The following is a 26,363-nucleotide window of genomic DNA, read 5'->3' as shown; positions in this document are numbered from 1 at the left end:
CGAGGTCTTGCCCATAGTTGGGCAGATGTTCAAAATTCCAAAGGTAGACATTGTAGAGCTTTGAAATCGTTCAAAGGTAGTAAATAAAATTAGACAGATTGGGTATCATACACAAGCTAGCACCGACCCGACATAATGGCTAAACAGAGATCTTGGGAAGTAGAGGCTCAGACTTCCGTAGCTGCCCTCTCTGGCCTCGCTCCTTGCCCTAGTCACTCTTCTCAGCCTCACCCCCACCAAACTCTGAAATTTGATGCTCCATTAATTGTTTCTGGTAAACCTCATCGCCATCACCACACTCCGAATTCTCCCTCGAAACATCCATGTATCCTTTCGATGCTTTCCGAAGGGCCGTGCGAAGTTCTTCCGGAAAACGCTCCGGGTGACGCGCCATATGATCTTTGAGCACAGATTGACACGATAAGCCATCCTGAAATTGGAAGAGTCGCGTGAAGTCAATCTGGGTGTCGGTCATGCGATCCACAATTTCTGAAATTGCATTGACATTCTCTGTATCTGTTTTACCAAGGTCCATCCTTTTGCGGCGTAGGTCAGTTTGTTCTTTCTTTTCCTGTGCCTCTTTTGCACGCGTCGATTTAAGCCATTCTGAGAAAGGGGGGATGTCCACAAGCGGTGGCAGCCCTTCTTCAACCTTCATGATGACGCCAGGCGCCTCGTTGTACCGACCAGCCCGAGCCTGGGCAGCGTCGTAAGCCGCCTTCTCTTCGAAGTCGGAGTCAACTCCATCACTATCTTGCTCCTCAATGAGTTCTCGCATTGCTTGGCGTTCCTTTTTGGACTGCTCGCGCTCGGCTTTCTTGCCAAGTGCGATAGCCCCATCCTGAACAAATTCATCAAATCCTTCGGCGAAATCTTCGTCATCGTGGACGAGTCGGCTATTTGGGAGGGGCTCGCTTCGTACAGCGAGATCCCACTTTTCATTCTCATTGTATTCTTCGCCAGCATCATTCAGTGAAATATAGTCCTCTTGCTTGGAATTTTGTTCTAAAGCGAGTCTGGCCCTTCGGGCTTTCTTTTCACGGATTTCCGCCTCGGATGGAATGACTGACGGGGCTGATAGCTGGACGGGTTGCCCAAATGTAGATGCCACGTCTATGGCCATATCGTCATTTTCGTCGGTACGAGTTGAAATATCCGGAGCACGTTTTGGAGTTGAGAGTGTCGATTCTTCAAGCTCTTTGAGATATTCGTTCGTATAGCTCGGTCGATCCTGCTCCTGGTCGACTCTGACCGAGGCATTTTGATCCAGAATTTTGCGACCAAGGCCGTGTTTTTTCGTGATCACCACTTCACTTTCATTGCCACCAGTTGCCTTTGAGGTCTCTTCGTCAAATTGGGAGATTAGATTGAGTCTCGGTTTGGACTTGGAAATTTTCGGGCGCTTGACGACTGGTTCTGTTTGGAGTATTAGTTTTCTTGCGGGTATTTCTGCAGTAGGATTGGACTTTATTTGAGGACCTGCCTGTGTCTAGTTCATCGTGGTCATTTCCAATTACTTTAGGCTTTCTACGATTTCTCCAAGTGGAACTCATGGTGATGAAAAAAAAGTGTTGTTGTGAAGAGTGGGTGACGAAGAAGGTATTCAAGTTAATCGTGAGATAAAGCTCCTTATCGCTTGCTTATCGAGTATCCGACCGGAGTAACAATCTTCCGCCGATACCAAAGCAACCCGCAATCACTTTCAAAGCACAATCACTTCTTGCTTCCTGTCAACCCGTCAGAACCCACAAGCTTGCCCAACATGCCTCAAGCCGGTCCTGAACTCAAGAAGGTTAGTTCTTATCCACACCCTTATGCCAGTATGTGTCCTTTCTTGCTGACAATTCCTGCACAGTACATGGAAAAGCGCGTTCACTGCGAATTGAACGGCAAACGCATTGTTCTTGGTGTCCTCCGGGGTTATGACGTAAGTCTTAATTGTGTTGTCCTGGGTGTCGCGATAGTAAAACCAGGCGACAGCTGAAAAAAAGCAGAGCTGACATCGCTTGTACAGACATTTATGAACATCGTTCTTGATGACGCATTTGAGCAACACGCTGACGGCTCAAAGTCACCCATCGGCATGATCGTTCGTCTCTATCTACCCACCATGTACTGAATTATTGCTAACTGCTATGTCCAGGTCCTTCGCGGCAAATCCCTGGTTATGATCGAAGCTCTCGAGCGCATCGAGCAGCGCAACATCAAATAGACTCGAGTTCACGATCAATAATATTTTCGAATGGGTCTCCCAAAAGTGAACGTGCCATTGGCCCGTAGCTGGGAATAATGATAGGAGTTACAAGGCAAATTCAAAACTACTTCATGTTCTATATTTCTTTTTGCTAGACCGGCGGATAACATACCCATGATTTGCCGTGCTCTGGGTTTCGGGCTTGTTCAAACACCATCAGGCGCGAGACACCTGCTTTATATAACCTTATTGCGCTAAAAAATATCCTCGTATCATGATATCTTGTTCGTTAGTGTTTTTGTGGTCACATAGCATGTTTCAAGCTCCTCATTTCAAACCATGAAGTGTGAATATCCCTCTCGATAAAGAGAATTGAAGTATCCCACAGGTTTCTTCGGGGTGGACATTCACCTATCCACACTCTTCTTGTCGCTCGTATAACATTTATATGTCTCTCTCGGAACATTTCCTGTTGTTGATGTAACGAACTAGCTAGGTATGGAGTCTCCCTTCCCAATATTTCTACCTACTGATGAATCTGTCCCAGTGCCATTAATGAAATTGTCCAGAAACTAAATTGGATTTTTTGTTGAGGTTCGTTAATTTACGGAATCGAACTTTTACTAGGATTGATTGCCGACAGAGCTGAATATCAAATCTGAGGACTATTGAATATGACCTGGGTAATCTGAATGCACAATATTGCTTTGCGGTATATAATGAATGCTTGAAATCAGTTGATATCATCCCGAGGTCACTTCACAAAAATATTTACCACTTTTATGAAATTTTCTACACTTTTGAGACTTTCCATTCACCTTCCTGTCTTCTTTGACTATCTCGGGTGCTCATACCCCCAGGCTCATAACAACTGACTGCTCAACAATCCACAAATCGTGTTCTCATACGTGAGATAATGTCAACGAGCATATTTTCTTTGATATCGAAGTAACAAGTCAAAAACAAGAGTCAAGCAAAGTATCTTCATAATATTTGATATAGAGACTAGAAAACGTCGCATAAGAACAGATAGGATATATCAAATTATTTCCGCCTATGTCTACTGGAAGTGTTCCTAAGGTTTCCTTACGAATACTTCCAGGGTCATATCTTTTATTACCTCCAGAGCTTGAGGTGGAAGTACCCTTTTACGCTCCAAGATTATCATGGATCTGTGGACATTTTAATCATGAATATCTCAATCCATATCTGCTGGTCCCTTCTAGCCACATGTGTTGAAAGAGCTTAAGTCAATTTCAGCCCCTCTATCTCTCTCTCCTCTCTACAGCTCCATATACCTACTTTTTTATTTATCATCCCTCTCCCTCTATCTATTTTTCTCGTCTTCATCTATCGGTCAAACTTTCCTCTCAACCTGTTCATTTTATGTCCCCTCTATCTATATTTCTCCTCTCCATATATTTGCTCCGCTCCTTTCTTCATATTTAAACTTCTCCTACCGCCATCCTCTCTCTATATCTCTCTTCCTCCGTCCATCTCCATATTAGACATGTTCATTGGGTATGGGTCAGAAATTTTACCCAAAACCCATATGGGTTGGGTATGGGTTTGAAGTAAAACCCACACCCAGCCCATAAACCCATCTTTTTGCCAAGACTTTTATTTCACGTGATATTTGTCACCTAGTTAGTACTAGATTGAGGCAAAAATTAGGCACTAAGGCACTAATTACCCTAATTTAGTTTAGGTTGAGGCGAAAATCAGGCATTAAGGCATCAAAAATACCCATATGGGACCCATACCCAACCCATACCCACGTGGGTTGGGTTGGGTATGGGTATGAATTTTGACCCATACCCAACCCATGCACATGTCTACTCCATATACTTCCATCTTCACCATCATGTATTTCCGTTTCACTATCATTTTCCGGGTCTCTCGAGCCCCATGGCTCTCCATCTCTATTCACTACCGCTCCACAGCCACTCTATCTATCGTTCTTGGCTTGATGGTGCTTTTATACTATGTATCACCGGAGTGGTTTTTCTAGTTGATCTCCCTTCTATACTATCTGGCAACTGGCTAGGTGGCCAGAAAAGTGGGGCCAATTTCAGTAACGGCATTGCTATCTGTACCTTTTGGGAATTGAACTTCCGAGTGTTGTTATTTTATTGCTTTGCTCAACCTGGTGTTTCTCTCCTTGGTTTTATTGGCATTTTTGGCGGGGTTGTTGATGAAATTGTTGTTATTTCTCAAATTTCTGTCATCCTTTGAATCGTCGCTGTAGTCTAGATTACTAGTATTTAAATCCTACTCTTATATTTTCTCTCAATCGTCACATAAGAGGTTTGTTCTCGTAATTCTCCGTACCAAAATAACTCTGTAGTAGCAGAACTAAGATTGAAGCTTAAAATATATTAACAGGGCCACGTCTCTTATCTACGCATATCTTATTTACTCCAGAAAAATAACTTTAAATCAGATGAGTGCTATCCATTGGAGTAAAAGTGCCACGTGAATACCTAGGTAGGAAAGAAATAATTTCCAATTGCCATAGTTGGAAAAATGTCATATTAGGAAATAAGACCAATCTTTGCGTTGACATGTAATGATAAAGCTAGAGAAGCCAAGATTTGTGTTAAGGTCCGGTGGCTGAAGAGGATGATAGCAAGAATGCACTGGTCTTATTATCAGAGTGTAAGATTTGTCGAAATCTCGTTTTAGATAAATACTCAGCTTTGGAAGAATGTTATCTTCTTATCACTTTTGTAAGGGTTACTGGATTTTACAGAGAAGACAAGGATGGGAACAAGAACTCGATAACATTTCAAGACTGATTCTTGAAAGAATCATAGGGGATCCGGGTACGGATCGGTTAAGTAGTTGTGGGTATTACATAACGGTCACATGATTTCCAGATTATCAACTCCGTGACAACTTTTGCCATGTAAAATTAGACTGGAAATGCAAAAGGAAAGATAACATATAGTGATTTCGTCAATGTGCGCGGAAAACCTTGGGAAGCTCTCTCATCGAAGAGTAGATCATCTAGCAAGGGTACATCAGCTATGATCTTTTATTCTTGAGGCCATCACCGGGCAGAAGGTTTCCGTCCCAAAATTCTGTTTTCCGAGAAAGTGAGCTAACGCCTTGTAAGTGAGCTCGAAGATAGCGTTGATATTTCCTCCGATCTCTCCCCTCAAGATTCTGTCTAAAGTCTTGAAATTGCCGACTTCTCCATTGATTGTCTTTAATGCTAGACTAGAATAACTCAAATGGTCATATTAGGCGATTTTTTTTCTGTCAAATGAGATTTTTTGACCGTCCAACCAGATTGGTTGACGAAACTGGATTGTCTATCTAGGGATGAAATCCCGCTTAAATACACACATTATGGATCCTGCTTACGTACAGCATAAACCCCGTATCGGACCTTTGACATTTTCTATATACCACGTGACTTGACCCACTGATCTGCAGGAGCCGCTTTGGATTAAGATACCAAGCATTTATGAGGCTCTGGAGAACCGGCTACATTGTCCGTGACTTGGCAGCTCCACCTGTAACTAACATCTCAAAATATTATTACATAATTTACATCCTCAGACAGGTTTTCAAGATCTAACACCATCATTATATTTGTCTAATAGTGAATAAACACCAGGTGAGATTCAGAATGGGACAGACTTAGGAATTAACAGTTCAAAGTTGGAGTAGGTTTTCATCCCTCGATCTCTGGAGTGCAACAGTAACGTAATATAATACCAGAGATTGAGGCTGCATCTTCACGCAGATTACTTCTTTAAACTATAATACTAGTTTTCTATATCCTACTAATCCTATAGGAGAGAGCTTTGCCAACATTTATACATTTCTCTCTTTTCCCTCTCTTTTTCCAACCTTGGAGTCACTTCCAAATTCATTAGATGACTTTTGGAAAACGCGTCATTTGTTGAGTATGCTGTATAATTCAATTCCAAACTTCTAATTAATGAAGTCATTTTCAATACTTAGTTATGGAATGGTGTTTATATAAGTGGGTAGACTTTTGAAACCTTGAAAGGGGTTTGAAGGCAGTATTATTGTAACTAGGCTTCCAGTGCATTTAAATTGATGAGCAACTTTTAATCCCGATTATACAACGGTCTCATTAACGAGTCTATAACTAGTAACTCATCTCGGCACTAAATAGCTTCTAGGTTACTCTAGAGCAGATATAAATGCCGACTAACCTCGAGATGGAAATTAAGATCACTAATTAGAAGGTATCCTCTTGAGATACATATGGATTGATATGCTAGTCCTCATAAAAAAGTGAAAGTGAATAAAAGGCTAATAAAGAGGATAAGTTAAGGGAGTGCTAAGAATAATGACTGCTTATTTTGGCCCTCCAAATTTGAGCTTGAGCTTCAAGCCACCACCACTTGCCGGGGTGGCGGGTGAGGATGCTCCAGGTGTACCGGAACGCGCTGCAGCAGACAGGTTAGGGATGTGGATTTTGGGAAGAGAAGGAGTGGATGGTGTATTGTGACGAGACGAATTATTCTTCGACTGCTTGAATGTGATGCGTGGCGCAGGAGGGTGCATGCCTTGATCCTCACGCTTGCGCTTGGTGTCCTTTGAAGGACCAAGACCGGTGCGTACCGATTGAGAGCGGTAAAAGCGGAGTTTCCCGTGGCCCAAGTTTTGGAGACTCCAGAATCGGGGCAATCGCAATTTAACGAGTTTGGATGTGACAGGGTCAAACAAGACGCGGCAGAGGTCGGTGAGCTCGGAAAGTTCTAGTAATCCGAGAGAGGCAGAGTTGCACGCGGCCCACATGTAATCCCTAAGGGACTTATCGGTTGAGATTTCCTTCTTGAGGGCTTCAATAGCACCGGGGATAGTTTGTCGGCGAGCAAGATCGGCTTGACGGATTTCTGTCGATGATTCTTGTTCGATGATCAAGTTGTCAGTTTGAGCAGGCTGCGCTGGCGGGGCTCGGCCGAAGGCAATCATCGCAAGTGTTCGGCCAAACAGCCGCTGGCAGTGGTGACGGATGTATGCTGACGAGTCACACGTCATGCTAAACATAAGCCATCGAAGAAGCTCTGGGTGTTGGGAAATATCGAGTTCGACAAGGCACTCGAATGCCTCTAAACGCAACAGGTCAAAGGTTCCAGACCGGGTGTATGGAACAAAGCGCATTACGTCCATCTCTAGAAGTTTGGCCTGCATGAACTGCATCTGGCAATGGAGAGCAGCTCGAGAATACAGGTTCTGAAACGAGCCCGACCATTCGTCCATTCTTCGATATCGATCGAATTCAGCGACCACGTCCTTTTCGAGCTGTTCTTCGGCCTGGTTCTCCATAAGCCGGTCCATATCAAAATCTGTCATCTCATTCTCAGGACGAGCCTCATTGCGCCCAAGCATGGCATGGCAAAGTGACCGCATCAGAGAGGCGACGTAGAAGTTGTCAGAGTACTGTGAATGAAGATTAGTTAGAAGCTCAGCAAAAGAAACAGATCAAACATACGGTATTGGTGGAGTTATCATTAAACTTGAGCTTGTCGAACAAGAACCGCTTCACGCGCAAGGGTGTCTTGCCACTGTTATCGCGAACTTGTGATATCGCGTCCGGAATCACCTGCTGCAGAATGTATGCTGCACGGTCTGTAAAATCATTGGAACGAGTCATAGGAGATCCAGGTAGACAGAAAAGCTCCTGGAATGCTGTTTCCAGGTGAGTTAGTCCAACCCAATCCACTTCGTCCTTAGCGTGTTTGATCAATGCCTTTGCTGCAGTGACCCGAATGCCATGGAAATAGCGACTATCCATGAGTGTACGGACGAAGATGGTTGATATCAACGGGTGTTCTCGCTGAGCGGCCATGTACTGTAGAGACTGCGTTGTGTTATTAGAGAACTAAAAAAATCCCTAAAGTCTCTGCTTACCTCGAGCTGAGCAACCACATCCCTATCTTGCTGGAGTTGTGATAGGTACATGTAGCCTGGCATGCCCAAAGAAAGTCTGCAGATCCACTCGAAATCTGCATCCATACGAATCCATTCGTAAGACTCTTGTCCCATCCTCTCTTCGTCTTCTTTGGTCCAGTCGGCCAATTTCCATTTCTGTGTTTCCTCCTCAGTCTGTAGCACATCACCGAGACAGTATAGAAGGACGTCATCCTGCACTTCTGGGTCACCTGATGCTACAGCACGTTCTCTTTGTTTCTTGTTTCGCTTTAGCCGCTTGTACTTTGTATTGTATGGAATGTCAAATTTGGTGACACCCTCTTTGATTTCGACGATGTGTTCATATGGAGTTCCATCGGCCTCATGAATACGGATGGTCATAGACCCAGTGAAGACAGGTTGCATGGCACCGGCATAAACGTGGCGGACCTCCTCCTTGACGTCTCGGAAAAAGTCTTTTTTCTCGAGGTCTCGCGCAGCTGTTTGGTCTGCCTGGACTTGCCTGATCATCATCTCAACCACAAGTTTTTTCTTATTGAATCTTTGCGTGGCTTGGAAGCGTGGACACCCTGCACCATACACCCACTGCTGGAAGAAAACATCAAGCTTTGCGTGCCCGAATCGCTCACAAAGCTTCTGAAACATGACCGAGTTGACAGCTCCGTTTGGCATGTCACCCATACGCGAGTTCAGGAAAAGTCGAGAGATTATCCGGGACATTGTTGCTTTTCCGCTAGCCTTTGTTAGGCGTCGGTCGAGAGTGAACAGAACGAGAGGCGCCTTCAGTGCAATGAACCGATATTCAGACGGATCTATACTGAGATAATTTCCCATGTCATGGATCGAAGGACGTTCGTAGTCAAGCTCACAGACTTTGTCGGACATCTGTTTAAGGCGGTATCGGTATTCGTTGTTGCCGCAGAGCTTCTTCATGAACGTGTCTGTGACATACCACGCAATGCCAACAGTAGCCCAAGTATCAGCGGGCTCATTGGGGATGATGTTGATTCCACTCCATTGGCATGCCAGGGCATGCGCTAATGCCCGAGTGGAGTCATATATCGGGTCAATAACATCGGGAGGAAAGAGGAGATGACTACTGCAGATTGCCATGCACGCCATTGGCAGAGTATCAGTAGGAATATCATCAACAAAGCAAAGCTTGTAACTTGTAAATGGATAGGAGCCGAAAGACAGAGAGAAAAAGTCAATTGCCTGAGCCATTGGGAAGCAGGTGTTTTGAAGCTCTTCCCCTCGTCCTGGCAAACAGAAAGCGTGCACAGGGATAGCATTTTGCCCAAGTTGCTCATCCTGGTCACTTTCACGGAAGTCTGCAACGTTCACATATTCAAAGGGACCTAAGGCAAATCCGAGCTGTTGGGCGGATAGAGGCGAGTAGCAGGAAAACGAGACAGTTTTCCGAGTAGGGTCTGCCGGGTCTACGATATCATCTGTCAGTTCACCAGAGCAGACAACAGACATTTCTAGCCCTTCGTCGTCCGCAGAGATATACCGGCTCCGGGCTTTTGGCCGTGGAGGAGCAGCAGGATCAGTGGGTTCGCGGGGTTTGCGTTCAAAGGCATCCTTCAGAGTGTAAGGACACGATATCGAGATATCCCATGTACAACGCGACGCTAGGTCGTCCACACACGGGAACAAGGGGCACCCAACGCCTGACTCAAGCGAATTTGTGGTGTAAGCATGAGGATAACGACGATCTCCAGCATCCACACCAACAAACTGCAGTCCATCACGAATACGATCAATGACGAAATCGATGTTTATGGTCACTGCCTTAAATCGTGGGAGGTTAACATCGGGGCGACGGTCAGACGAACCGTCAAAACTTTGCAGCGCAATCTGGTCCTGGGCTTCAGCAGAATATGGATCGAGCTCCTCGATGCGTACGGACTTCGGAATCAAGATCCTAAGCTCGGGGTCTGGTGGACGTTTCAGAATGCGATCAATTTTCGTAATTAACCGTTCGTTGTATTGCACGCCGTACAGTTGGAGGTTCTCGTAAGAGTCGGAATATTCGTATGTGGCAGGTTTTCCATTTACCATCAAGCGCTTGATCTCGCCCTGTCGGAAGTTCAAGGGGATGATCCTGGAATCTCTTTTATTTGGATGAACTGTGATCTCAGTGCTGCCCTTCAAGCTCTTTCTAGAAAGATCGATCTCTAGCTCGATTTTCTGGTGTCCAACGCTGAACTCCGGGCGCGGCGATGCCGTAGCACTAGCTGGAATCTCTACCACGCCAGGCATGGCGAAGAGTCCTCAGTTAGATGCGCGACCGGCGCTGTGCGAAGCATCAACCGTCATGTCCAGCCAGGCCCAAAAAGAGGCGACCTCGGGAAGTAAAAGTACAAGAGAAAGCGAATGTGCGGAGAGCAACTGCTAGTGTAGGTTTCAAAAGGCAGTCGATGGAAGAAGGTGCTTGAAATTGACGTATGGGGAAAAGAAATCGATGAAGGATATCGAAGGGCCGATGCGCGCGAATGAGCGAGGGGGTGAAAAGTTGGCAAGAGCTGTTACGAAGTTATTCGAAAGAGAGAGGGAAGGTGCAGAAGAATTACACGATCACGCGACCGGTAATGAAGCAAAGTGTCGCCCTGATACCCCAAGCGGATCTTATATTTTGAAGTCGAAGTGCTGGAACCTCGCGTTTCAATGCGGAGTGGCACGTGACTATGGACCCAAATTCCCTATCAGACATTCCCATTTCACTTCTCTTTTTCATTTTTCTGAGTAGCAAGCAAGCACTATTCATTAGTTGCTCCTCGGCCAGTATTATTGTCCTATTCTTGATTTCCCTGTTTTCGTGCCCTTGTCTTTCTGCCGAGTCTCGACATATCCAGCTACTCCGCGGCGCAATCGGTAACGCCACGCGGTGGTCCTAGCCTTCAAGATGAACACGATAGTTCGAATGATCCAAGGTCTGTTGAATCCGGCATGCCATAGAAGCTTTCCTACGAGTCTTCTCTGATATTCAATACAAATTTCTTCTGCAGAGACCCAAGACTCAGTTTCCGATGAGGCTTTACTTCCCCTGAAGTCCTACAAGTACTCCAGCGTGGACAAGTCCTACATTTCCAATTACATCCTGAAACACTATGTACGATTCTCTCTAACGCTTCGCCACTCCAATTGGTATATCCAATCGTTATACAATAATGACTGATGTGGAAATTGCGTGTAGTGGAATGCCTTCGTCGAATTGCTGCCCATGTGGATGGCACCCAACATGGTGACCCTCCTTGGCTTTGTTTTCATTGTAGTCAATGTCTTCTTCATTGAAGTTTTCATGCCAGACATGATCGGACCAGTGAGATCACCGTTGTAGGACCAGAGGTTCAGTCACTGACAATCTAATTCTATAGGGACCTTCGTGGTTGTACTTCAGCTTCGCCCTTGGCATGTGGATGTAAGAAGGAATACTTGTCTGTGACTCTCTGACAGCAACTTACATTCAGCAGGTACTCTACTTTGGATAATGTTGATGGTAAACAAGCCCGAAGAACGGGAACTTCCAGCGGGCTAGGAGAACTGTTTGAGTTCGTATTATTCTCCAGCAAGCCATTCGCCAGTCGCTGACAGAATATAGTCACGGAATCGACTCCCTGAATTGCACATTGGCCAGTCTTCTTGAAACTGCAGCAATGGGCTTTGGTGCCTCGCAGCTTGGCGCGTATACCGCGCTTGTGCCTTGCCTCGCGATGTACTTCTCCACTTGGGAGACTTTCCACACCCACACCTTATACCTGGGTTATTTTAACGGCCCTACTGAGGGACTCATCATCGCCATCAGTATCATGATTGCGTCCGGCATATATGGGCCTGGAATTTGGTCACGTCCAATCATCGAGCTCATCAACATCCCCCAGATCTTTGGCAACAACTCTGTCAAGGACATTTGGGTCCCGATTCTCGTTGGTGGCTTCTTCTTTGGCCATCTTCCTGGATGTATCATGAATGTGATTGCTGCGCGCAAGAAGCAAGGCTTGCCGTTCACCCCTCTTCTGAAAGAGTGGATTCCCATGATTGGCTTCACCCTGTGCAACATCGCCTGGCTCTTCTCACCTCACAGCACTGTCTTGGCCAACAACCACCTCATTCTGTACTGCTGGACCATCTCCTTCGTCTTTGGACGCATGACCACCATGATCATTCTGGCTCACCTGCTGCGTCAGCCATTCCCTTACTGGACTATTCTTCAAGCTCCTCTCATCGGCGGAGCTGTCCTCGCGAATCTGCCTTTGCTCGGCTTCTCCCCAGTCAGTGCATCGTTGGAGCTCTTGTATCTGCGCGCGTACTTTGTCTTCGCCTTTGTAGCGTACTCATACTGGGCAGTACTGATCATCAATCGGATTACTACATTCCTAGGAATCAACTGCCTCACGATTCGCAAGGACCGATCCGCCGCTCGTGACAGAGTCTTCCAGAACTTTGGCGAAGCTGGACTTTCTGGTTCGCGCAATAGCAATGATGACGCCCTTAAAAGCCACTAACCGTTTTCCAGGCCCCATTTACAGTGGATAATTTTTCTTCTCCCCTTGACAACGGTCTCAAAAGGCTCGTTATCTGCTTGCATGATGCTATGGCCACCTACCTAACACGTACGACACGACCCTCCTTTTCAACGCATGTCTGATATAAATTTGTAATTATAACTCTACCGACTCATGTCTTGTCATGCGATATATTGACCAAGCTTCAAGCTCGGTCCATTGCATACCATTTGAAAGCGACTCCATATTACGGACACCACTTGTGGTGATTTTACCTCGCATATCATGTATATATGTCGATTGAATGTTTGAATGTCATATCAGTTGATTTGACAATCTACCTAGTTAGCTAAGGTCTTCAGAATAGATTAATAATTGCGAAATGCGAGATTGCAGATGATCTATTAGGTATTCCTATCTAAGAAGAAGGGAGGAGAAACAGTACAGTTTTGCTGTTTTCTATAACCTAGGTATAGAGTTGCTGAGATCTATGCAAGCACGGAGCTTTGATGAGTTTGGGGTGTTTACATAGGAGTATGACTTGTTAGAAAACTACCATACCCATAGCTCCCAGTTCAACTACTGATTATAGAAAATCAAGGTATTCATTCCACTAATAGCCCTGTTTCACACATATAGCGGCTCCAATGTGGAGAATTCAAAAATTCGATAAGCAAAAAGATTCAACAGTCAGAATTTCCAAGTGCTGGTTCTCTCCACAAGGTGAGACTTCTTGGAAATTGAAGTCTACAGACAATGCAAGGATATGCTATTGAGCAACCTCTATTAAGCGGATAGCCAGGTGGAGGAGGATCGCCTCCAAGGTCGAGATCCCAAAATATTTGACCACAGGCCCCTCAATCCTCTTTCATCGTTTGTTTGTGGCTCTTGCACTGGTTCAGCTTTCTAGTTCTCTAAAATCTTATGCGCTGCAAGTTCTTGATGCCTCCTGCTCTTGGGAGTAGAAGCTAATAGGTATTTCGCTCACTTCAACTACATTATACCTTTGTACCGGATTTCCTTGTCAGGTCTTGGAGTTCCCTTGATTAGTGCTCAGCATCAGAGTAACAGCCCTACAAGTCTGACCCGTGCTTCGCAGACTCAACCTCTAGAATTCTTTTCATCTCCTCGTTCCCTATATTTTGAGCATACTGGGTAGCACTCCCAAATGAGCCTCTCAAGTCAGGATCAGCCCCCTAGTTCAGCAGTCACTTCACTCTCTCAACAGCCCCTGCCATGGCCGCGTGAACGATCGGATACTGCGGGTTAGTGTGCCGGGAATCATACTTCTGGTTCACATCTGCGCCATTCTCCACAAGTAGGGCCATAACTGGAATCCTTCCTATATCCAGTTCCCTGCTCGGTGTGACGAGACCGAAATGGGGATTCGAACCGGGAGCGTACACGCCAGCGGCAAAGTACAGCTGCGCTCCATTTCCCATCTGCGCGCCAGCGCTTAGGAGCTTCTGCACCGTCTCAGCAGTGCCATACGCTACGGCTCTCTCCAGCGCTGCGCACGATTTTGGATCGGGCGCGCCATTGCGGTCTTGGTAGTAAGATTGCTCTCCTAGGTTAGGGTCTGCGCCATGGGCGAGGAACCAGTCGAGGAGGGCGTCATCAGTGACTATTTTTGGGAGAAGCACGGCACCATAGAAGCCAGGCGTGTTGGTGTTCCAGCCGTGCTGGATGAGAAGCTCGAACAAGGGAATCTTTTGGGGTACAGGTGCTAGGAGGATGCGTGTTGGGGTTTGGCGGGTAATAGGCGCGCCAGCCTTCAGCAAGCAGCGAGCAGCATTAACATTTCCAGCGCCGAGATCGACGATAAGACCTTGATGCAGAAAAGATGGCGTGCGAGACTTGGAGGTGATGATAGACTTAACGGCAGATAGAGAACCAGCTCGGCAGGCATCCTGAAATGAGGCGACATCCGGTTGTGCAAGGGCTTGGCTTGTGAAAAGCCCATAGTCATTGGGCTCTGTGATGGGGATATCGTCGTAGGGTGTGCCCATGGACGAACCCACAGTTGGGCCCATTGACTTGTCCATGGGTCCCATAGTCCTTACTTGAGTCTGCCACATTTTTCATCTCATTGAATTGGCCATCTGGTTCAGTTGAAGCTGGTGTTGTACTTTTAGTACCTGTAATTGTCGTTTTCGTGCCTGTTGCATGACTTGCTGTTGGGCCTGTTCCTCTTCAGATTCCATGTTAGATATTTGTTTTGTTTGTCTCTATCCTTGTTAGGGTTAAGTCAACGATTGTATGTGCAGTGCACTTTAAGCCGTCGAATTAGGTTACTAAGTAAATGCAAGGTAAAAGTTCAACTTGCTGGTTAATAGATGTCTTGTCAGATGACGTCATTAGCGATAGACATGAGAATGAGCTCCCTTGACCACTTTATAGCTGATCCTTGGTATACACTACAGGTATTAAAATTCACAGGTTCAGTCACACTAGCAAGACAATGAAAGGGCTACGACATGAAATATGGCACGAAAAACTAGATGTCCACGGTACCATCTTGTGGAATCACTTCTCAGAATTGTAATCATATAATATTCTGATCTTTCTTCCTCATTTACTTCCCATATCTAGACGGCCAACTGAGTTTCATCACTGCGAGCTATCGGCGTCTTCCAGCAAACGAATCAGCCTGTCTTTCTTCACATGGCTCTTTGGTGCAGGGATTCCTCTTGCTTTAAGCTGGTCATGGAGTTGCTTCACATTAAGATCTTGGTACTTATTATGTGCCACATCAAGACGAATCCTTTTGCGCGCACTCTCCTGCTCCTGGAATTCAATGATGTCTCCCAAGATTTTCTTCATTCGTTTCTCCTGTTCGTTTGTCATCCAATTTATCACTTTATCGAGGTACTGGCGGCACTTTGACTGGTCCTCGTCCTTGATGAGATAATATGAGTCAAGAAAGGACATGTGATATTTTTCGGTACCCGGAATATGAAAGTGAACATATGAGACCGCTAAGCGTGGTGATAAGGCCAAAGAGAACACGACTGAATCCAATGTTTGGAAGTTCATATTTGGAGGGCCCATTTCCATGAGGTGGCGCATTGAATTACCTCGGTGGGCACCAGCAACGGCTAGCTGGCTTTCTGCCTTATAGATCGTACCTTGGCAGGCTTCTGACTTGGCTTCGACCAGGAATGATGGGAAAATATCAACACCAGTAGGAACGCAGTATGGATCATTATCGGGGTGGAAGATGAAGACTTTCTCCGCCTTAGAAAAGATTTCACGACAGAAGCCGTAATGAACATCCGTCTTTGGAGTAATGATTGGAGTAGGCCAAATCCGACTTCTCGGGACTGGCGCTGAAGACCAGAGCCTGTTGTTACACACTTTAATGTCCTCATGATTGACGGCAAGCAGCGGGGATAAAAGAATTGAAGGAAGTGCTGTATCCTCATTGTCATTCCAAAATTTAAGGAGCATCTTTCGGATATTGACATGGTCTTGGTTGCTGAGAGGATCTTGTCCGCGGGCCAAAATAGTATTAACTAATGGCCTGATTTCATCGGGAATTTGTGCTCCAGCGTTGTCGATAATCAACCCATTTTCATCGAGGTGAATCCTCAGCTGTAAATCCGTCAGTGACTTCTTTGATTGGATTGACCGAGAGGTTTGAGGCGACTCCATTTGATCGTCGTATTCGTCGTATCGGAAATCGAAATCCTGGTCTTGAATATCGTGTTTGGGGGAGAGACAAGGGGAGACACTGGAGATCCAAGATCGGACATGATGGGCCGTAATACTGCTGTTGCCATTTGTATTAATCATATCGAACGGTGAGAGTTGAGGAAGGTACAGGTTAAGGTGCCTTCTTTTGAAATTATATATATATGTCAAATGACGTAAACCAGCCTTAGTAATAAAATCGTACCAATTCAAATGGAGTCTATCTTTTCTGTTGGAATTTTCCCCAAGTCTTCAGCATTGTCCGTTTATTCTGAAAGGGCCTTATTCTCATCTAATAACTTTTCAGTCTGAATGATCCAGCTTTTGCTAGCAGCTTCAGAGCTTTTTTCCATCTTCATGTTCCCCCCATCTTGATCAATGAGATCTTGAGATTTTTTCAGGGACACGCCTAAAACGTATAGCCCACTCATCCTCTGCTTCCTTATTCTCTTCTTCATTATTTTCTTTTTCCTCATTCTCTTCTCCCTAAATATCACTCTCTGATGCTGCAGAGGTATCACTCTCATCCTCTGGTAGTGGAGTAGGATCTATACCGCTGCGTTTGAACTCTGGTCTAAGTTCTAATTGCGGATCTCGCCAGAAAGGACAGGTGTCATTGCGGGAAACAGTGTTAAAGAATTGAGGGCTTAGAGTCTTAAAACAATGAATGACTTGCTTACAGCATAGGAATCGACTAATTAAGAAGGCTGGACAAGAGTAAACCCATTCATTAGTGTCTGTATGATACTGTTTTATTTGCATCTTGCTTCCACTGCCTCTTAAAAGCCTCTCTCCATCGACCCTTAAAGATCCGCTGCTCCCCACCTAACATAGCCCTTATCTGATAGACCATATAAGGAACTAGACGATTAGTATTACAGAGCTCCAATGTCGACATGTATAACTTCCAAGGAACACTTTCATTCAAAATCAAGTCCACTGACCATGTTCGCTACATATGTTGATAGTTATCATACTATATAAATACCAATTCTATCCAACTTTACGGATCCAAGTACAATTTTCCAACCTTGGAAACTTGTATGGATCTAGCCCTCCAGGGCCGGTGGTATTCATATAGGAAGTCCCAAGGTCTATTCTAAACACCTAGCGCAAGCCTAGGCCCTAGAGGGAAATAGGCTATCACGACAACACCCTCTTGGTAAATTTTATATGACATGCCCAGGTAAGTACCAGATGGACGAAATAGGGGACGAGATGCAGAGGCTAAGTAGGTATTGGAGGTATGGGCAGTATTATCCCAGATATCTCTCATATCGTCTCAATGACCCTAAGGTTTATTGTATACGTAGGCCAACCTTTCTCATTCCAATAAAAAACAACCCGTCTATCTGCGTCGAGCTATTAGCCTCTGAGAGCCAAAAACTAGACATAGAATTTTTGACAAGTTTAAAAATTGGCATGAACCTTGTGACGAGTCCAAAAAATCTCTGCCCGAAAAAGCAATATGCGAGGGGCGTGTTAAGGAGTGATAAGCGGTGGTGGATCAAGATCTTCATCGATGCCACTCTCTCCTCCACAGCTTGTCATTACTCTCTACTTTGTTATCTTACCTTGAAAGGTCAAACAGACTCAAACTTAAGATGAGTTCAAAGAAAAAATGGCAGTTTCGATCTTCCGAAGGTTTCATTACGCTTGTAGTAGCAATTGCCATTTTTACTGTGAGTGCTTCAGCTTGGTTGTCGCTGACATCACTAATACCCAATAGGATGCATTTATATATGGAATGGTTTGTTTTACCTTGGAAGCGGCCCAAGGTGCCAGTGGTGGAAACCGGAAAGACTAACCTGAAAATAAAATCAGATAGTGCCCGTCATTTCAGTTGTTCTGGTTGATCGAGTAGGAGCTCGAGAAGAGGACGGTAGGTACAACGCACTCTGACCTTTGCCATAAACTGACATCATTAACAGCACAGTTTTGGGTTTCAATCTTACTCGCCGTATATGGAGCTACTCTTTTCGTCGGATCCCGTAAGTCTCGCCTTATTTGGTGTATCAAAAGTTCCAAATCTCACGGTATCAGCTCTGTTCGGGTATGTTGCAGATTACTCTCAGCGGAAGACACTCCCATTCGTTGCTGGACTTGTCGCATTAGCCGCATCGACTGGTCTTTTTGTCATTGCGCGGTCACTATCTGTCCTGATTATCGCAAGAGCACTACAGGGTTTATCAGCTGCAGCAGTATGGGTTGTTGGACTAGCCATTTTGGCTGATAATGTACCTCCAAACCGTGTTGCTGAGGTCATGGGTCAAACAACGATTGCTCTTACTTGGGGCCTCCTTCTAGGTCCTATAGTCGGAGGTGTTGTCTATGAGAAGCTGGGATTCTACAGAACATTTATCATTCCCGTTGGACTGACTCTCATTGACGTCATCTTGCGGCTTGCAATGGTCGAAAATCCAAGTAAGTCAATCTTTCTTCTTTGATTCTTAGCCATTTCTAATGTCAATTCAACTAGAAAACCTCAAGCAAGATGAATCATCTCAATCACAGTTTTCAGATCCAGAATTGAGTGTCTACACCAGCTTCGCTGGTCTTGACGAGTCAGAGAGTTTCTATTCGTGTGCTGAGTCGGTCATTGATGAAAGAACCTCACTTTTGGGATCATCAAGTGCTGTTAAGTACTCACATGCGGATATAGAACACAAAATCACTGTTTTGCACCTTCTACGATCACCACGTTTACCAATGGCACTTCTAGCAACAATAATTATAGCTTTAGTTATCTCCGCAGTGGAAACGGTACGTTCCTCCTGGAATCCTCTTCAGCTTCAAATTCTCATCCAGTCCAGACGCTTCCTTTATTCGTCATGGATACCTTCCATTGGGGCTCCGCAGGCGCTGGATTAATGTTCATAGCAACATCAATCCCAAGCCTGGCCGGAGTCTTCATCGGGAAAGCCATGAATCAACTCGGAGCACGCGTACTAGGTGCTACAGCCTTAACAGTCAGTGCGGCTTCCTGGGTATTGATGCGGTTCGTTAGCCAGAACAAGCCAGATCACATCATTCTTCTTGTCGTCCTTTTATTTTTCCAGGGGCTGTCAATCGTGGCTATTGAAGTCATTGCAATGACAGAAGTGTCGCGAGTGATAGACGACTATAGCTCCACGTTCCCTGGAGCGTTCGGTGAAAAAAGCCCTATTGCGCAAGCTTATGCGCTTTTTAATATGTCTTTTGCAGCTGGTCAGCTTATTGGGCCTATCTTGGCTGGAGTTGTACGTGTACAGGCTGGTTGGGGCACTATGACGCTTGTTATTGGACTTATTTGTGCTTTGACGGCCGTTCCTCTTGGTCTGTTCTCGGGAGAGCCGAAGGAAGTGGTCGCTCAGCTGAATGAAACTTGATATTTGTCAACCATTGAGGATTCTATACGTTAATTATAATGTTGAAGTTTTTATAAAAGCCACCGCTTCGCAGGGCATCTTGATATGAATATGAGGTATTTGGCAGCATTTGAAGCGGACTTTTTATCCACTACCGTCTAGATTTACGCTCATACGAAGGATAAAGATGAGTTGTTTTTCTGCTAATCAAAGTGCCCGATATTGAAATAATTCTGAGATTTATTCCTTGAACAATCAGGAGTATATAGGTGGGGCGTAGATCAGTGGAGCTTATAAGTGGGTAGATTCGACAATTGATAGGGAAACCCCAAGATTTTAGTTGATAGAAACACGACAGTTTTTTACCAAGGACAAGACATTTTTCACCGCCTTCATAGGTAGTTAGTCAAATGGTTACCTAAATACATGTTCATTTGGAATTTTCCAAAAATGATTGGTCAGTTGCAATTTGTACGTTGACAAGCTTCAAAACGTAGCTCTTCCAGCTACGTCTTCGACATCTATCTGATAGCTAAAACCGATCTTGCTCCACTGCCTGTCCGACGATCTCTAATATGTGACTACCTGTAGTACCTGAGACTGCACCCTGACAACAAGTCAACTCCGAGACATCTTCGAGAAAAATCATTCGAATGATCGGAGGTCGTCCCCGAAGCCTGGACTCGTCGCTCTCCTTGGGAATTTCCCTACAAAAAGTTCCAAGGTTCATGCTATGGTCAACATAATAACGTGTACCTACCCTTGGTATCCAGAAGATGAGTACTTTCCATCTCAAGAGATTCTTGACCCTCGAAATGGAGATTCCCTTTGAGAGCAGTGCGATATAAAGATAGCTAGGCCTCTCGTATGCTGAATCCTGGAGCTTCCGACCAACAAGTTACATCGTCGGCCTACTGAGCTGTCTATAAGATTCTTCTGTTGCCAATGCGCTTTTAGCTTGATTTCGATTCTCACTTGAAGTTGTGCGAATCAGGTGACACCTATCTTAGACAAGTCACCATAAGTATATTTGATGTAGATAACTAAGAGAAGTAAAGTAGCACGATGCTCGCGAAGGACTTAAAGTAACATTGTTTTGAGAAAATAAGCTTGATATTTCTTCCATACAAAAACCATAAAAATAAAAACATACAACAGTCAGGATACGCATATGGTCACCCACCATACTACTAACTGACCGGCGTGGTCGCGCGATGCTTAAGCAGCGCTCACCATAATGACCTATCTACCTAGGGAATATAGATCGGGAACACCCAATCACTACCACATACGACCACAGGGTGTGGAGAACAGGGCTTCCCGTCCGCTCAGCCGTACTTAAGCCACACGCCGGTCAGTTAGTAGTATGGTGGGTGACCACATGCGAATCCTGACTGTTGTATGTTTTTGTTTTTTCTTTCCGCTTAATCCATCTATAGAACGCGGAAAATAGTCCAAAAGCCCTTCGCACCTAGCTCACCCTAAAGCAGCGATAGAACATTTAGGGTGAGGGTGGGTGATATGGGTGAGCACCGGGTGAGCTTGATACCCCTGCCCCTAGGATTTTTTACCTTATAGACCAAAAAATATATAAATCCTTGAAAGAGCCCTTTATTTGCTTCGCCGTACTTTTCATCCGGCGGTCAATTTTGAAAATTTGAAAGACGTCTGATTTTGAAGATCTTTAAAAGATTGCCGCTAAACATGCTGCACTTACCGCATCACGTGGATTTACAACTAAGTACCAGGATACTAAAGAATAAGAAGGGAACAAAATATGCCATAAGAAACTCGCGCCTGCTATGATCAGTAAGTAGGATTATTCGTTACGAAATTGGAAGCTGTAAGTCAAAGTTCTTTCTAATAATGTTTATGGATGATGGCCCCGGAAGAATACTAATTCCTCTTCCGGCTAACCCGGGGAAACTTAAAAAGGATAATCCTGCCAAGACCGCACTATGCCATTCTAAGACCAAGTAGTCGTAGTTGCTTTAACTACTACATAACTACCTTTCTGGCAGGAACACCTCCAGCTCTTTAGTCAGTAAGTCACGCTTTTAAATATGTTCGAGAAAATCTTGATTCCTTTCAGCCTACCAAGACTGATCCACGATGCGCAGTCTGCCTTTGCCCGGAAGGGTGAACAGCCTAAAAAAGATGTCGGAAAGATCCGACAGCTCGACGCAGTCTAATCTATCGGGATTCACCGAAACTACCAAATTTGCGATCCGAGCCAGGGACAATAACAAATGTTGGGCTTGCATGTCACCAGATGTCGAATTTGCCCATGTCATGGCTAGGGCCGATCGCCAGGTGTGTTCTTTATGCTTCCTTGATTGAAACGGAACAGGCTGAACAGCTAATCATAATTCACTAGTTTCCACTTTGGGTCTCAGCGGGCTTAGTTGACTACAAGCTATCATCCGCCGAAAATGGGATATCATTATGTCCCACATGCCATGACCAATATGATCGATACGAGGACCCCGGCTTTTTAATCCTGCCATCCGACCTTCAGTTTTTTGTCAACTTTGAAATGAACGATAAAAAACGGAGAGAGAAAGAGGCCAAACCCATTCGACAGATCCCGTCCAAGGAGGATTACCTTAAACATTGTATCCAACTTGGACGAGTACCACCCGGCTCCCAGGGTGGCCTATATGACCGAGTGATGTTGAAGCATATCACGCCGCAAGTCCCTTGGGATATCTATCGGTCGCCCCCCGCAAAAATCTGGGGAGGATCGCCAGTGGCGACTCTTCGTCGTGCCATACTCGGAATTCTCAGCAGTCGGGCAGCCACGATAGATTCTAAGGTTCTGTCCGATTTGACGAAGCTAAGAAATTTATACTTCACCCCTGGGACGTACAACCCTATCAACCCCAACATACAGGAGCCCCCTCCATCATTTATATCTCCGCCGGGTCCATCTACTCTCGGGATTGCCGAGAATTTCCTACCTCCATCTCCAGATCCTCCAGGTCCTTCGCTGGGTCCTCCGCCAGATCCTCCGGATCACAATCACTCGAAAAAACGGGCCATAGAGGACCATATGCCAGAGAGCAACAAGAGGATCAAACAAGAAAAACTTCCTGAGGTCTCGGACATCCAGGAAACCTTCAACCTTGGATCAGACTGGACGGCCAATGATATTTGCCGACAATGGGCACATCTATGTGCCTAGGAAAAAAAATGTAACAATGTTATATTTGTATGCCTTGTTTTAAGTTATTGCTTTTACATCCTTGCTGCAACGAACTATCTTTATAGCTCCTTGCTTTAAGCTTAGATATACTCTTTGTCCCCATTTTTCCAGCAAATGAGAATGCCCTTGGGATCAAAATGGAGCCCTCTTAATACTCCTCGTACTTCTTCGAGTATGTCGGCTGCAAAGCTTGGATAGTTCCGGATCACTCCGGCAAATCCGTGATCAATATAGAGTACATAATTACCCACTATCGCACGCGCTAGCATGAGACGGACAACGTGTCCTCAAGGTAAATAAATCCCCGACACGATGTGCTCAGACGTAAGAGAAGACGCATATCCAATCAATTCATATGCAAAAGGATTTCCGATAATAAGTTCTTCAATATAATCAGCTATCTGGTTATCCATTCCGGTCATATTCATCATATCAGCAAGCCTCACAGGCTTTTTAGCTGCCGATATCTTTCCTGCTACAAAGTTTGTGTACTGAATACAGATCCTAGTTCTGGAAGGTATATCGCAGAACTACCTATAACTCCAAATATTGAAGGAGTACGTGAAATGTTCCACTCTTTCTTATACTCCTTGAGAAGGGTGCAGAAATAGGGTCTAAGGACGCCACTTGCCGGACTTCACTCCCCAGGCTACTACACATCGATGTAATGATGTGTCAGTAGAGATATTAAGCGAACGGCGGACATGTGTGCGGACTGTCTGCAAATTAGTCTGTGTCCGCGTCCGCAAGGGTCAAAATCTGCGGAAATTTGCGGACTAGCTTAATCCTCAGTTCTCCACTTTGAGTCAGAACGCCAGGGACTCATCCATGGATTGCTCTTCATTCGCTCTAAATTTTGAATTTCACGAAATACTCTTCAAAAGGCTTCAGACAGAAGACCCAAGAGAAAGCTATCGGAATTCAAATTCGGGAGGGCCCGTAGACATTCAACGTTGGGCATTTCAAATCAGCTCTACAACTTCCGAGGTTGTTCCTTGGGCTATGGTATCCCAGTCTTTTTGCAAGCCATACTTCAATTTAATGTAGTCTGGAAAGTATTACAGTGGAACTGTGCCATAAGTTGAATACGGCTTGGTCAACCGTCAGGTTGGATCGAGCATATGGGGTTAAAGCATAAGCAGCCCTGCAGCACGGTTCGACCATTAGCCCTGGAGGTCCGAAAGACTGTACCTAGGTTGTCAAATACTATTCAGGAATACAGGCACGTGGGCCCAAAATATATGTATGCTGTCAAATCCTTCGCGCTGAGCGCGAACTAAAGGAGTAGGCGGACAGGTGTCTTGAGATAAGCAGTCCACTCCTAGGCACCGAATTTCTGGAGTAAGAAATGGATCAACCCCGGTCTTCAGGGCTCATCGCAATCAATACATCATAGAAAGTCCAGGGCAAGTTCATCATATGACCAGTCCATTCTTAAGATTATTCAGGATTATGGCCCAATCCAGCCGCTGAGAAGCTCCGTCTTCTTTCTCACAGACGGTCTCAACGAATTTTTTGGCCCAAGCATAGTGATCACCTGCAACTTGCTGATATGTTCCGAGTACTTGCACCGCCCACTCTCGATAGATAATGTCTTCGACTTCGATTGCAGCCATGACAAGCGGTAAAGGCCAAATCTTGGTAGGAGGAGGTAAAGCCGAACCAGCTGGTAGCATAGCTCGAAGCTTTTGAGAGATACAAATTATCTCCTCTGCATGATTATTTGCAGCATGTCTCCGTTCCCCTAGCTTGAAACACCGTGAAAAGGATATTTCAACAGCATGGTAAAGAGCGCATAAGACAAGAAACGTTGATCGACTTCTACCTTCGTATTGATTGTCAGACTCCACTTCTAGATGATATGAGTTCAGCTTTATTCGAATATCTTCAGCGTCGCTACTGTTTTGGTCGGTTCGTTTAGATTTTGTGATCTGATGTAAAAGCCACATGAGGCGTAGCATTCGGTCAAGAAGTGGGAGTTGTTTTTCATCTGCTGTTCGCTCTTCGTCTAGATACGTGATAGCATATGCTTGCTGGAGCGTTGTAGATGAGTGTCGTAGTGCTTGGACAAGAGTTTCTTCATCTCCCATAGCCTCCAGCACAGCACCTTCTCCCGGCTGTATTGCCGATGCCTTAGCATCTAGAATGCAGAACTGTACATTTTTAGTGCTGATTATTTGAAGATGATTATTCACACGTATTGGCGAATGCTTACCCAGGAGGTGACCCGCGCCTGAACGCCTGTCATCATATTTTTGAAATCAGGAATCCTTATAATGGCAGCAATAAAGCGAAGGTTGTCCCGTAATGGGCCAGGACGAGCCATTACAACGTCGACAAGGGCTAAAAAGAAGTATGCTACAAACAGAGCATCGATGTCGTCAGAGGAATTCTCGGCGATGATTTGGCCCCCATCTATGGCAGAGTCACTGGCAGTAGCGACACCATATTTCCTTGTCATTGATTGTAAGCTTTCTTGGTAATGTCGTAAGGCTTCATCCAATGATTTCGTCTTCCCAGTGTAGAAAAGGTTTGCCGATGTCCATGCAAGGATGGAAGATAGAACCCAAGGGTGGCTTTGACCAAAACGGTGAAGAAAGTATGTGTAAAATGTCCAATCTCGACGCTTGAAAGAGAATCTCCCGGCTAAATCTCTAGAATAATGATGAGCCAATAGATGTGTGGGTAATTCATACTCTCGGGGCCTTTTGGCTGGTGGCTGGTCATGGAGAGTGTCCGATATCGGATTACGACTTCCAGCCGCATCATCAACAGTCATGCATGTTGCATCCTTTGTCTCTTGTGATGACAAAAGTGGCAATTCTGGCATCTGAATGTCAGGGGCAGGCGCTGAAAATGTGCCATAATCGAAATCACTAAACATGGGGAAATCGTCGTCCCATGATAAGTAAATTTCCGAAAACAGGTCTTCACTTGAAGCCTGCTGCAGTTCTGTATTCAAATTACCATCTGGATTATTGTTTTGTGGAAGCCCGCTGTAGTGATATCAGAGATCAATTCTAGTCAGATATACGTTAGACTCTGAACATACCCTATGATCCCCTCACCGCCATTTACGGCTGGCTGAAATAGAGTTTTCTGGAGACGATCAACGTCAGGTTTATTGTCGGTTCGAACTACAGCCTTGGACTCTGGGAACTCGTGATAAAACTGCAAGACAGAGGGAGGGCCCTCGTATGTACAGCGGATGTGGGATGCCTTGCACGTTGTACAGCGAGGGCGTTTATCATCGCATTGTTTCTTGCGTCTTTTGCATGTCAGACATGACATTCTTACAGGGCCACATGAATGAACAAGAGACTGGACGAATGTCTAGAAAGGAGGAATCAGATTATATGTTCTGTGTTCCAGACCCCAGGAATATTACGTAAGTCGCTCTCAGCCAATCAATCGGCATAACTACTGAACTTATCTACTTGGTACTAAGTTTCTATGCAAAAGATTTGAGCTCAAAGATAAGAGTCATGGATTACTAA

General features: G+C 45.1%; 9 protein-coding genes across 9 annotated transcripts; 4 read left to right on the top strand and 5 right to left on the bottom strand.

Annotated features, from left to right (window-relative positions):
- Positions 1–208: 208 nt before the first annotated feature.
- On the bottom strand, positions 209–1,553 carry N7495_004638 (uncharacterized protein; the record flags this gene model as incomplete). Its single annotated transcript, XM_057207289.1, has 2 exons — positions 209–1,402; positions 1,467–1,553. 2 exons carry the CDS (start codon positions 1,551–1,553, stop codon positions 209–211), a joined length of 1,281 nt encoding a protein of 426 aa, XP_057064969.1.
- Positions 1,554–1,762: 209 nt separating this feature from the next.
- Positions 1,763–2,212, top strand: N7495_004637 (putative small nuclear ribonucleoprotein SmG; the record flags this gene model as incomplete). Its single annotated transcript, XM_057207288.1, has 4 exons — positions 1,763–1,792; positions 1,856–1,927; positions 2,015–2,089; positions 2,144–2,212. The coding sequence occupies 4 exons, from the start codon at positions 1,763–1,765 to the stop codon at positions 2,210–2,212; spliced, it is 246 nt and encodes an 81-aa protein (XP_057064968.1).
- A 4,320-nt stretch (positions 2,213–6,532) lies between these two features.
- Positions 6,533–10,378, bottom strand: N7495_004636 (transcription initiation factor TFIID subunit TAF2; the record flags this gene model as incomplete). The annotated part of the gene is made up of 3 exons (XM_057207287.1): positions 6,533–7,621; positions 7,674–8,042; positions 8,093–10,378. 3 exons carry the CDS (start codon positions 10,376–10,378, stop codon positions 6,533–6,535), a joined length of 3,744 nt encoding a protein of 1,247 aa, XP_057064967.1.
- A 643-nt stretch (positions 10,379–11,021) lies between these two features.
- On the top strand, positions 11,022–12,621 carry N7495_004635 (uncharacterized protein; the record flags this gene model as incomplete). Its single annotated transcript, XM_057207286.1, has 6 exons — positions 11,022–11,049; positions 11,125–11,228; positions 11,313–11,438; positions 11,494–11,537; positions 11,590–11,667; positions 11,718–12,621. 6 exons carry the CDS (start codon positions 11,022–11,024, stop codon positions 12,619–12,621), a joined length of 1,284 nt encoding a protein of 427 aa, XP_057064966.1.
- A 1,208-nt stretch (positions 12,622–13,829) lies between these two features.
- Positions 13,830–14,825, bottom strand: N7495_004634 (ankyrin repeat domain-containing protein; the record flags this gene model as incomplete). The annotated part of the gene is made up of 2 exons (XM_057207285.1): positions 13,830–14,690; positions 14,760–14,825. 2 exons carry the CDS (start codon positions 14,823–14,825, stop codon positions 13,830–13,832), a joined length of 927 nt encoding a protein of 308 aa, XP_057064965.1.
- Positions 14,826–15,231: 406 nt separating this feature from the next.
- On the bottom strand, positions 15,232–16,416 carry N7495_004633 (uncharacterized protein; the record flags this gene model as incomplete). Its single annotated transcript, XM_057207284.1, has 1 exon — positions 15,232–16,416. The coding sequence occupies one exon, from the start codon at positions 16,414–16,416 to the stop codon at positions 15,232–15,234; it is 1,185 nt and encodes a 394-aa protein (XP_057064964.1).
- A 1,502-nt stretch (positions 16,417–17,918) lies between these two features.
- On the top strand, positions 17,919–19,682 carry N7495_004632 (MFS transporter; the record flags this gene model as incomplete). Its single annotated transcript, XM_057207283.1, has 7 exons — positions 17,919–17,996; positions 18,044–18,064; positions 18,139–18,196; positions 18,246–18,305; positions 18,358–18,738; positions 18,794–19,077; positions 19,128–19,682. The coding sequence occupies 7 exons, from the start codon at positions 17,919–17,921 to the stop codon at positions 19,680–19,682; spliced, it is 1,437 nt and encodes a 478-aa protein (XP_057064963.1).
- A 2,136-nt stretch (positions 19,683–21,818) lies between these two features.
- N7495_004631 (HNH endonuclease signature motif containing protein) lies at positions 21,819–22,845 on the top strand (the record flags this gene model as incomplete). The annotated part of the gene is made up of 2 exons (XM_057207282.1): positions 21,819–21,974; positions 22,039–22,845. 2 exons carry the CDS (start codon positions 21,819–21,821, stop codon positions 22,843–22,845), a joined length of 963 nt encoding a protein of 320 aa, XP_057064962.1.
- Positions 22,846–24,281: 1,436 nt separating this feature from the next.
- N7495_004630 (Zn(II)2Cys6 transcription factor domain-containing protein) lies at positions 24,282–26,157 on the bottom strand (the record flags this gene model as incomplete). The annotated part of the gene is made up of 3 exons (XM_057207281.1): positions 24,282–25,019; positions 25,082–25,818; positions 25,935–26,157. 3 exons carry the CDS (start codon positions 26,155–26,157, stop codon positions 24,282–24,284), a joined length of 1,698 nt encoding a protein of 565 aa, XP_057064961.1.
- Positions 26,158–26,363: the final 206 nt, after the last annotated feature.

The sequence above is a fragment of the Penicillium taxi genome (assembly GCF_028828555.1).
Source record: "Penicillium taxi strain IBT 34144 chromosome Unknown utg000003l_segment0_segment0, whole genome shotgun sequence".
In the NCBI taxonomy this organism is placed as follows: Eukaryota; Fungi; Ascomycota; class Eurotiomycetes; order Eurotiales; family Aspergillaceae; genus Penicillium; species Penicillium taxi.
This window is presented reverse-complemented; position numbering and strand designations above follow the sequence as displayed.